At 44.3% G+C, this 12006-nt stretch overlaps 1 protein-coding gene across 3 annotated transcripts in view; it reads left to right on the top strand.

Moving 5' to 3' along the window:
* The window catches only part of ADARB1 (adenosine deaminase RNA specific B1), a 78828-nt gene extending 67027 nt beyond the window's left edge, over nt 1-11801 (top strand). For all 3 annotated transcript variants that reach the window (XM_086751044.1, XM_086751046.1, XM_086751045.1), the window contains 3 exons: nt 1885-2066; nt 9838-10016; nt 10638-11801. In XM_086751044.1, coding sequence (XP_086607170.1) covers nt 1885-2066; nt 9838-10016; nt 10638-10814 — 538 coding nt within the window. In that variant the 3' untranslated portion in view covers nt 10815-11801. The remainder of the gene's footprint in view (nt 1-1884; nt 2067-9837; nt 10017-10637) is intronic.
* Nucleotides 11802-12006: the final 205 nt, after the last annotated feature.

Raw genomic sequence — 12006 nt, 5'->3', positions numbered from 1 at the left:
CGCAAGCTCTGGAAATAGTGAAGACTGAAGCAAGGGAAAGGGTCTGGCAAAGGTTTTATTTAGGGCGCTAGGGCTTCCCAGAGGAATGCTTTGGCCTTTTTTAAAATGTCCATCCGTCACTCCAGTACTGCTCACAAAAAGTAAAACGCAATGTGCCTCACCAAAGGAAGCTCGGGTTCTGTGTCCCCAAGTTCCAGATACAATTGTGAGACCCCGGTTTGCAATGCTCAGTCTTGAATTCTTTCCAGACGTTTCTTCCATAATATGATCTGTGTCTGTAGCAGCCCGTGTGCTTTTCTCTGCTTGGTGTAGGTAATACTGCAGATAACAAGAAAACACTATTGCGATTGATTTGGCCCTTGGAATGCCTCTGTGCTTACACAATCCTAGTCACGGTAGGCGTCTTGGCCCTGGGAAGCAATAGTTTTGACTTGATGTCTTTACTCTGACGTTTGACTGCTGACTGCATTTTCAGTGTTATGCAAAATATGCCTTTCTCCAATGTAAAACATGCCTTCTTTTTTATTAGCACAATATTTTTGCACGTTCATTAGGGCCAACTTTTTTAATGACAGGTGAGTAAGCTAAAGCGCGTTGCCTCTGTTTTCATCCTCAGTAAAGGCAGGCAAAGAAGATGTTTCCTTGGATTGCAATTTTTCTCTCTCCATTTTTTTTTTTAACATTTTGCAAGTCTTACAGCCAACATGCGCAGTTCCATTTTTACAGCTGTGAAGCAGTTGTGCTCTGTAGTTTCCAGCCTGACCTGATGATGATGTGTAGCCGTGCCGTCCCAGCACAAGCTGCAAGAAACACTGTTAGCAGCATCCGAGTTCTCTGTTTTCCTAGGGAAGCTCGATTTAGGATTGGCCTTGTCATAAGGACCACGGTTCCGTCTAAGCACGAGAGTGTCCGTTGTGCTCATTTGTTTTGTTCAAGCACCAAAAGAAACTTTCCTGCTGCTTGTGCCTGGGTGTTGCAGTTGTTCTCACGCATGCTGTTTCGATAGCGCCATGCTGTTTGCAAGCATACCTCAGAGACGAGGACAGTGAAAATACTCTGCGGGAGACCTTGAGGTTTTAAAAAACATACAGATTGAGAACCAAAACCTCATCAATTGAACACAGCTACGAAAAAAAGTCAGGATTTTGCTCCTATGCATGCTATATCCATGCCACCGGCCCTGATCCAGTGTCAGTCAGTCACAGACTTACAGTCACAGTGGTGCAGACGGGGATTTTGGTTGGAGTCTCTGAAGCAGCTACAGTGAGCAAAGAGTATATATTTTGGTTTTCAGATTCAGTTTTCTCCTTGCTTGTGGGTCTTGCAAGCCACTGTGGATGTCTTTTCTGGCAGCAGGATGCGGACAGTTTGGCTAGGGTGTCAAGGACGAGCTTTCCCTTAGGGTGATGAGGTAATGAGGTCTTGCAGACACAGTCCTTCTTGCGTTCCGGGAAGGATGGTTTGCCCACGGCCAGGTATCTTTTGGAGGCATCAGCTACTGGTTTTGACTGAGGATCTCACAGTTTGGCTTTCTCTGATTGAATGATCCTGTCCATCTCTGGCATTAGGGTGCTGGAAAAGGCATCACCAGACACGTTGGTGGGGAAGTAAAGTTATGGAGTGTGCTCCTGAAGCGGATGCTGACAGTAGACCTGTTGCCGTAGGTCATCTTACTCGGGGTTTCGCTGAGCATCCCATAAGCCGATCTCTGAAATTCTGGCAGGTGACACAGTTACGCTACCGTAGTCATGTGCTGGTCAAGAGGAAGGGTTGAAAGTCTGGTCCATTGTGATTGACTGCTATTATGTCTGGCAGATGTTACTTGTTCCATTAAAAAGAAAGTGTTTTTTTTGTTTTTTTGTTTTGTTTTTCCCTCCCTCTTAGGTGGAACGTATTGGGTATTCAAGGAGCCTTACTTAGCCTCTTTGTGGAGCCAATTTACTTCTCTAGCATCATCTTGGGGAGTTTATATCATGGGGATCATCTATCCAGAGCCGTATACCAGAGGATAGCAGAGATAGAAGATCTACCACCTCTTTATACACTCAACAGACCTTTACTTAGTGGCAAGTATCTAATGGAGAAGGCCGTGCCGGTAACTAAGTCTGTTCCAGTAGCAATGTGATTTTTGCAGTTCTCAAAACCTTGCAAGTTATGTACTGTGAGTAAACTGCTTTCTAGTTGCAACAGAGAAGTTCTGGTCTAAACCTATTACAGATACTCGGTATAGCAAGGACCCTCTGTGAGTTAAAAGGTGGAAAGAGCTGGGGTACGCACCTTTGGATGTGGTTTCACATAATTGCTGCCCTAGCAATATGTGAGGCAAGTTGAAGGCCCCGGCTTAGCGAAAGCTCTTCTCACCCATGAGATAGTGTGTTAGCTCTCACTGTCACTTCTCTTGCCATTGCAGATGTTTGTTGAACGGCCACGCCATTAATCAGTATGCCGAGATAGACACATTTCGTTCACAATTTCTAGATCAATAACCAACTAAAAATGGATGGAGAGAACATCTCAGCTGCCATTGGTTGTATTTTCTTTTTATCATCAACCCCTGTTGGATGCAGCATTAGCTTTAATGAGCATGGCACCCAACTTGTTTGCATGACCCAATAATCATAATATTTTAATTTCCACTTTGTAGGCTAATGCACAAATGCTGCATTCAGAGCCTGGTGGCACATTCTTTGGGAATATTTTTAATAGAGCATTAAATATATCTGACAGACAGCAATATGGCAAGCCCCAGCCGGTGTAGTTAGCGGTTTTGCAGCTGCTGTTGAACATTTAAGTACTGTTCTTTGGCTTTGCGCTGATCCTAGGCTCTAGTGAGGCTAAGAGGAATTGGAATTAACAGGTCGTAATTTCGAATTGAGCCGTGACTTTCAAAGGAAAGCTCCGAAGTGTCTTAAATTCTGAAACGGCTAGTTACAGTAATGCTGTGAAAGCTTTAAAACGGAAATCTCTTATCCTCCCTCTCGTTGTGTGCATTGCTTTGTTCTGTACAGCTTGGCTTTTGGCATGTGTCTTTTATTTTCAAGGGGGAAAAAAAAAGCTCAGTGTTTTAAAGCATGTTTAAAGTTTGACAAGAATTTTTTGAACAGATTTAAGGAGGGAGTGGGAAAAAGAGCATATTAAACAATCAGCATTTATTTCGATAAGGAAAGTAATTAATAAGGATTCCTAGACTGGGATGTATTAAAATGTTAAGGAACGTATTTGTCGTTATATTAGCAAGTAAGTGACCGTTACAACATTCACAGTACCAAATATTAAATTGCATGGGCATAGTAGCTGATGTGTGGACCATTTCTGCCTGATTTGGGGGAATTTTTTTATCAATTCTTCAAGACAACAGGTTCTGGGTGGGGTGGGAGGAGTTTTTGTTATCCTTTTCACAACACATCATAGTACCTTGTCATCTTAAAAATAACCTTTCTGCAATATTGGTACCATCTATTTGCCATGAGAAAGCACCATCTGTTTAAACAGTTTGGCTGGGACTCACTGAGCAGTGGAGGGAGTTCAGAAATGTTCTCAGCTGTTGAGTTTTCATGAAAATATACATCTCAAAAATGTACGGGAAGCTGTTTTGGGAGGCTGGGTGGAGAATTGTGTCGGTGGATTTTCTTCTGCTGGTTCAGTCTTGAAAGCTAGTCTTCTGACCCATGCTGTTGGATTCATCTGGGACATTTGTGTAGCTTTGATTCACGCATTTTACAGTGTATCCTTACCTGGAATAAACACCGCAGAAATATCTGTCCCCAGTGCTACGTTCCTCCTGGTACCACACACACAACTGCCTGATGGTGACTCTTTTCTGCCAGAGGGATGAACTAAAAGAGAAATAGCTATCCTTCTCCCCTGTCTCAACTGTTTAGCTGAGAAAGTACTGTAAAAACTGCTTTTTTCCCCTCTCATAAAACAAATTTTCTGTCTGCAGGGACAATTGCAGTAAGTCAAAGTCAGCCTGAGTTATTGTTACCTCCTGCTAAAAATTCTTTTCATCATCTTTCTTTCCTCATAGGAGATTTTCTACTTGTACCTCCTTTTCCCAGCAGTGAACATGCAGATCAGAGGAGCTGGTTTTCACCTAGGGGATGCAGGAAACCCGTGTGTTGGTAGAAAACTCCCTCTCCATGCTGACTCTTGGAAGCCTTCTGGTTGCAGGACCCAGCCTTTCGGGATGTCTTTAACACTGCAGCGCTGAGGGCATGTGAGCTCTCACTGAGAAGTGGCCAGCATACTTGAAGAGAAGACAGGTTCAAATCTTGTGGATTTCTAGAATGATCTGAAAAGGGATGAATTTCTCAATTAGATAGAATGAGGATGATTTTATACATCAGCCACTAACAAAGTGCCAGTCTATGGGGCAATCTGCACGGGCTCTTTTTGGAGCCACTGTGGGAGGTGAGCACGAAGGACTTCACCCAAGATAGAAGTAGGGTGATCAGATCTTCTGTTCAGAGAATCAAGCCTTGAAAATCCTTGAGAGCAGAAGTCCTTAAATGTAAGAGAGCTCATTACACATAAAAGACAAGATCTTCTTCACTGGAGGCAACTAGTGTGAACCAGATCTCATCAGGCACCTGTCCGTATGGTTCCTGTTGCTGGTAGGTGTGCTCAAATGCCTGAGGACCTGGGCTAATGGCATTATAATGTTAATACAGCGGAGTTTTCTCTGTTTTCCTTGTCTGGTCAGTCGATAGCTTTGTATGATTTAGTTCTACAGCTTCCCGTCTTTTACCAGAGTATTGTCAGAAATTACATTGTTGGCAGTTTTGACCCGTTCCGTGTGGTGCTGCTGACAGCTGTTTCCTATTTCAGTTCTTGGATGAAACATCCTGGAGAAGTGTTCTGTCTGATGATTATCTTGTCACCAGCGTAAGAACTGTCTTGGGTAAGATGAAGGGCTTAAGGTACGATCCATCCAGCCCGGTACGCTTTTCCACAGGTAGTCAGGCAGTGAAAAACAGAAGGAGACAGCAAACCTCTGCAGATGCCTCCTGAGAATCGCAGCAGTAATCTGTAGGTCAGGGACATCCCGAGTCAGGGATTGAGAGTCTTTGTGTTTAGAAATCCTTAGTGGATTTTTCATTCATCAACTCTTGGTTTTGGTTTTCGCACTGATTTACACTTTTTACCAGTCACAGCCTCCTTTAGTAAGGAGGGCTGTAGGATGCGTAAAGGTTTGTGGATTTTCCTTTCTACTAATTTAATTAGACGCTCCTCTGTGCTCTGTGTGATACAGGCTCTAAGCAGTTGTGTCATGCCACTTCAGTTGTGGCGATGGCTTACTTCTGCAATAGCCCAACATAAATCCCGGTTTTTGCGAGCCGAAAAGTCTTAGTCTGCTTTGTTGTTCCTTGCATGGAGACCCCCCCCACGTAAGGATCATCCCTTCCATTTTACAATTGCGTTTTTGAGCTGGTGAGACCAGAGAAGCACCCGATACTCAAGATAAAGCAGCAGTACTGATTTATATGGGGGCATCATGATCTTCTGTTCAGTTCCGTGATCTGTCAGTAACAACTCCTAACATTCACTTTGCTTCCTTTGATTACTGCCGATCATTGACCTGACCTTTTGGTAGAACTGAATATTAGAAACTAAAATCTCATTCCTGAATCCTAATATCCAGATTCAAGTCCAGTACTCCTTAAGCAGATTGCTTTGTTTTTTCCTCATACGTGTTACCTAATATTTATCTGTGAGGAATTTAATCTGCTTTTTTGTTGCCCAGTTACCAAATGTGGTGAGCATTTTTTCCTGCTACGCTTTGCAATTGCTTCTCTTATTGACCTTCTTAAATAATTATCATCAACAATCTCATTCACCTCGCGTTTTTTCCCCACATGCACGCTCCCCAGGACTGCACAGAGCTTGAGGCTCTCCAGCTGTGTTGGCTCTTCCCAAGGAGACCATTTTCATCCAAGTTTCCATTAAGTCTGTTTGTAAGGCAGACATTGAGCAGACAGGCCTTCTGCTCCCTGGGCTCTCTCAGAATTAGTGTCACACTGCCCACCTCCAGCCTTCAGTGACTAAGGCAGTTTTTTGTTGAGCCAGTCACAATATTGTTGTATTTACATCTGTGCCCAGTAGTGCGGTATCACAGTTCCTGCAGCCTTCCTGGTGCAGACGTTGTGTTTATTGACTGGTAGCGCCCTAGCACACCTCTAAACCCCTTAAAAATTGGAGTCGCATTGGCCACTGTCCTGGTTTTATTTAGTGAGGGGGGGTTACAGGGGCAGCTTCTGTGGGAAACTGCTAAAAGTTGTTTCGCCTTTGTTCAGTGGACTCTGCTGGGCCTAGGGCGGACCCGCTGCTGGCCAGAGCTGAGCCAATTGGTGACAGAATGATCACTGAGATGTTATCAGGGAAAATGCATTTTTGAAGGGGAAAAACAGGAAAAAAAAAACAAGACATGAGGAAGATGTGAAGAAGCAGAAGCGGGGGCAGAGGGGGAGGCGCGAGCCTGGTGGGCCTGGCAGGCCTCACCCTCTGGCCTCCCTCCGGCGGCCGCCTGGGCCCGACTCGGCCCGGCCCGGCCAGGAGAAGTGAAGAGAGGAGATGTGAAGAGAAGCTGAGAGGCGTCTGCCTGAGCCGATTGTGAAGGATTTCTGGTGAGAGGAAGGGCTGCAGGCGCCAAGGGAAGTGAAGAAGGAGAGGGAAGAGAAAAGTGGCTGCGGGCTGGGATTCCCCTGCAGCCCGTGGTGCAGCCCATGGTGAGGCCGGCTGAGCCCCTGCAGCCCGGGGAGCCCATGGAGGAGCAGAGATCCCCCCGCAGCCCGGGGAGCCCACGGAGGAGCAGAGATCCCCCTGCACCCCGGGGAGGACCCCACGATGGAGCAGGGGAGGAATGTGAGGAGTTCTCCTGACGAAGATGCAGCAGTGTAAAACGTGTGATGAACTGACCGTAACCCCCGTTCCCTCTTCCCCCCTGTGCCGCTCGGGGGGGAAGGTGGTAGAGAAAATGTTAAGCCTGGGAAGAGGGAGGGGTGGGGGGAGGTTATCTTGTTCCCTGTCTCATCCTGCTTTGGTTTAGCAATAAATGAATAGTTTTCCCCAAGTCGAGTCTGTTTTGCCCGTAACGGTAACTTTAAGGATCTCTCCCTGTCCTTATCTCAAACCTCGAGCCATTTTTCTTATATCATCTCCCCCTGTTCCCTTGGAGGGTGCGGGGAGTGAGAGAGAGACTGCGTAGTCTGCTCCCGATCGGGGCTGAACTATGACACCGCCTTTCATCCTGGAGAACTTGTGTGTTTTGTGATGAGAAGTTATGTACCACGACTGCTGTTCCTGCGGCCTCATGGTTCCTCAAAGATGGCTGAATATCGTTTGGGTGCCGTAACTGGTGTTCGCTTACTTCATACACATATTCTAGAGCTATTTTTACCAGCATCTCAATTTGAGATGGCTCCTCTGGCACACTGCAAAACATTCATTTGTTCTTTGTACACAAGAAGACTTCAGCCACGACAGCAAGTGTGGTTATGATAAATGCACTCCTCTGACTGCTGTCTACATTTGCTTTTTTTTTTTTTTTTACAAAAATAAAGCCTTCAGCAGAACCTTTGGTGATTTTTTTTTTTTTTTTTTTTTTTTGCTGTTTCCTAATCCTCCTGTTCACATTGATGTTTTTTGGATCTCTTATCTCCTTTTTAATGAAGCCTTTTGAGCTCTGTCCTCAAATAACTGTCAGGCTTTGTTATTTATATAAGCACTGGCACAAAGAGCTGTGACCTTTGCTTTTGCTTATTGTACCCCATTATAATAATATTCATAATAACTTCTGAGAGGTGTTCTCTAAATAGCGTTTAGAGTTTTCAAAGGATAATAAAACACTTTGCTTCCTGTCCCAGCTTTCTCGCCCGTTACTAATTTCAGCCTGTTGTGCTCTATTTTATAATTTTCTATTTGAATTTCTGAGTCTTTAATTCATCAAAATAACCTGAGGAGCGCAATTGCACGATTGCCAAGGAAATGCAGTGCATACCAGCTGTTCCGCTTCCTCGTCTTCATTTGATTTGCTTGTGCGGGTGCTTGTGACGTGACGGGTGTTGGTGCAGCTGATAGGGAAGGGGCAGGCTCAAGAAGCAAACGGTGATTTTGCAGGAGTCTATGAGCTCTAGCTGGTTACCGTACGCGCTCAACAGCGTGTGGAAGGAAAGCAAAGATCGTAGTAGAGATATCATTAAATTAGAGGAAAAAAATATGACGGACCCATTTGTCATCTGGTGGCAATTGCTTAGCCCTCTTGTCTCATTTTTGGTGAAACCAATTTTCGGTTGAGAGGTTTGTCAGCGTGGGTCTGTTTCACACAAGCTTCACGAAAGCAGCCTGAATTGATATGCTTTTGGAGACGCAGAGTTGAGACTCGCTTTTTGTGCACCCAAAATTTCGGATTTATTGGGTGTTTAGGTGCGAGCCTCGTGTTTGTGTGACTCACGGAGCGGCAGTGTTCGCACTTCCGTGGCACAGGACGAGCTGCGCTGCACGTGATCGGCTCTGGCGCTCAGGAGGCGTGATGCACGCGGCCAGGGCCACCCGCTCAGAAGGACCGCAGAAGTTCTGAATGAGGCCTTTGCGGCTCGTCTTGCTGTAAAGCCCTGTTCTTGCTGGGTCTTCCGCAAGTATTGCTCGCGGGATATTCTTGATGACTCCCTGCCCTCCTGGGACGGATCCCACATCCGTGCTCACCGATTTACAGATCGGTGGGTGTAGATCTGTGGCATCCTGTAATATTTCACCTCCTGAATGCATCTCTCTGAAAAGAAATCAGAAGAGAGCTATTCAGGAAATCTTTGTTCCAGTTCTCTATTTTTTTTTTTCAGTTTATAGTTTAAGAAAATGGGGAATGGTAGGGTTATTTTTAGTTATTTACTTATTCACTTAATTGCTGCTTATCAGTTATAGTGACCAGGTTGACATAAACCAGGCGTAAAAATGCAGCATCTTCAGGAAGGTCGATATGATTGGTATTTCAAAATGTTCGTTTATTTAGTAAATGAGGATTTGATTGTAGTAAGCAAACTGAATTTTGCTGTGTCATTCAGACCTCATGGGTCTCACAGGCTCTCAGCCCTGAGCCCAGAGGTGCCGTGAGACCCGGGCCGAGTGAGCCAGTCCTGCGCTTGCGTGCCTGAGGTTAGCCTAACTTTGTTTCTTTGATTGTGTTTCAGATATAGCAAGAAATGCATCCCGCTGCAATGCTTACGTTCAGTTTGTACAAGTTTGCTGGGTTTTATAAAGTGTAGGACCTAGCACAATGTTTTCCAGCACCAGATGAAAGGGAATTGACTGAAGAGTTACAACTCTCAAAACCTCGCAGTATCTGCTCTCGTCTGCACTCAACTCGTCCTGCTACAGAGTGGGCTCTGAGAGAGGAGTTTCTTGTGCAGGAGCAGAGAACCTTTTTTTTTTCTGCTTCATAATTATTTGCAGGTTAATAATAAGTTCAGTGGTTTGCCCTATAAGCAAGACCAGATCCTCCTGTGATGGCTGTGGCAAGGCGCTGATGTTACTGTCCCCACGGGCCCCTGCCACAGACCTCTCTGCGATCCCCTCTGCTGAGGAGGCTGGTTTCTCACAGCTCCAGCGATGCTAGGAAGGACAGAAGGAGAGAGCACTTTAGCCAGGGCGAGAATGAGATGTGCATGGCAGTATCTGCAAGTCGGTGAAAGATCTGCAGGAGAATGTCCTTGGAATAAGAGATCCGCTTGTAAGACTGCTTAGCGATGTGATTTCCGTAGCTCTGCTATATCGCTTACTCCTCTGTAAAAACAAAAATAAAGAATTTGTATTTCCTGTTGTCATTAAACATCACTTTTATTTCAGGTATTAGCAATGCAGAAGCCCGTCAGCCAGGGAAAGCACCAAACTTCAGCGTGAACTGGACAGTGGGAGACACTGGTCTTGAAGTTATTAATGCTACGACGGGCAAAGATGAAATGGGTCGTGCATCTCGCCTTTGTAAGCATGCTTTTTACAGCCGCTGGATGCGTATTCATGCAAAGGTATATCTTCCAGAGTGCCAGATTTTCCACTTCGTGCTTTGTAATGAAATACCTGTGGGTGCTGCTTTCTGTATTCAGAAGCCAGTTTCTGAGCCGGTTTTAAGCTGAGCCTGGCGTTAGCTACTGCTCCATGTAGTCATGGAAAAGAGTCATGCGTTTGTTTAGCTTATTCTTTAATTTGTTGATGTCCGGTCCAAAATGCGTGCAAGTATCTAATAATCCTTGGTTTATAGTTAAGTAAACAAAGGGTGCTATCTCCTTTGAGCTTGCATTCGCAATTTAATTTATTTGGGGCGATAATCCCAGTTTCACTGCAATCAACCTACTGACATTTCGCTCCTCCTCTCAGAAGGAAAAGCTCCATCTGTCAGTGGCTTTTCTGTGTCTGGATTTCTTCCAGCAGAGGAGGTTGACAATCCAGAAAAGCGCAAGGCGGGCTGGCTGGGGTGAGAGTAGGCCAAAGGAGCAGTGCCGTACACTTGTCTGCCTTTTCCTGAACGTTAGGTTTAGTAGCTCATTACCTTGTTTTAATAATAGTTGTTGTAATAACTCAGTGACTCGCAAACCACCTGGCCTAATAGTTTCTTGTCTCTCTTCTTTTCCTGTCTTTAATCCACACAGCTTTCCTCTAACTTGCGCTCGAAGATCCTCAAGCCTAACCTGTACCACGAAACCAAGCAAGGAGCCACCGAGTATCAAGCTGCCAAAGAGTGTTTGTTTAAAGCGTTCCAGAAGGCAGGACTTGGGGCCTGGGTGGAGAAGCCCATAGAACAAGATCAGTTTTCTCTCACGGTTTAATTCACAGACTGCACATCACTTTGGAAAGGGGGTGGTTCTGGAAATTCCTGGTGTCCAGCATTGCTTTCTGGCATCTCCACAGCCGTCAAAACATCTTTTTACTGTTTGAAGTTCATTTTTTTTTTTCCTTCGATTTTTTTTTTTTTTGAAACTTCATAGCAACTGTTCCTGTTTTGCCTAAGTATTGAAACTCAATGATGATCTGACACATAATTGTATATTTTGTTATGGGAAAGTAATTTCTGGTGTATTTCTAGAAATACTTTTACTGTAGAAAACTTGCAGTAAGGCTGTCCTTACAGTATACAATGACTCATTTTTTCTGGGTTCAAATAATGTCTTTTTTTAATTCAGTGTCATCAAGTGCATGAAGAAATGAAAGGTTCTCTAGGTTTTACACTACACTTTTAGGAAGTAGTTTAATTTTTTAAAAATAAAATAGGCGACAAAGCTGATTCTGCTCCTCTGTTAACTTAGTTTGGAACTGCAGATATTTCTAGCATATAGACCACAGAGCCAGAAGGGAGCCTGGACAGCTAGTTTTTCCCCACTTCCTTGCTCTTTAAAACCAGCTGCTGAAAATTTCATGTCTTTGATGTATGTATTTATTAGTCTGTGACTCAGTTTTTAACATGCAGCTTTTTATTCTGTTTTTAAAAATACATTTACCTCCCATTTACACGCATTGTGAAGTCTTCATTTTTTTTTAACCATTGTAAACTGGAAACAGCGAAATAATTATTTGTAAGTTAAGGAGTTTAGTCTAGAACATGCAGAAACCTGTTTAGAAGTAGGTGATTTGTACATCCCAGCAACTCATCAGAATGCAATCATAACTGTAACAGTAATATGACAACTTAAAAAAAAAATGCTCGTTTTCAGGGCACTAAGCCTGAATTGCTAAAAGAAGTCACTTGCTGGGTATTCACTGCTCTCCTCTTGAAGAAATGAAAAGCTCTTGTACAGACAAAAAGTTGTTAAAACTTCTTTCCTGTGAGTTCTGTCTGCTCTCGTCCAAGTTGTTGTGTCTCTGAGATGTCATTGCCTTTTGGCTTTACATGTGTGATGGTCTTCATGAAGCTGATTAGGTAAGTTGCTCTCCAACCTGCTTTCATTTTCTTGGACGATTATTTAGAAAGCTGTTTCTCCTAAAGGTGTAGACACTTCTGCTTTATGTAAAAATGTAAGATCG

This window comes from Chlamydotis macqueenii, chromosome 6, assembly GCF_036417535.1.
Source record: "Chlamydotis macqueenii isolate bChlMac1 chromosome 6, bChlMac1.mat, whole genome shotgun sequence".
NCBI lineage: Eukaryota > Metazoa > Chordata > Aves > Otidiformes > Otididae > Chlamydotis > Chlamydotis macqueenii.
This window is presented reverse-complemented; position numbering and strand designations above follow the sequence as displayed.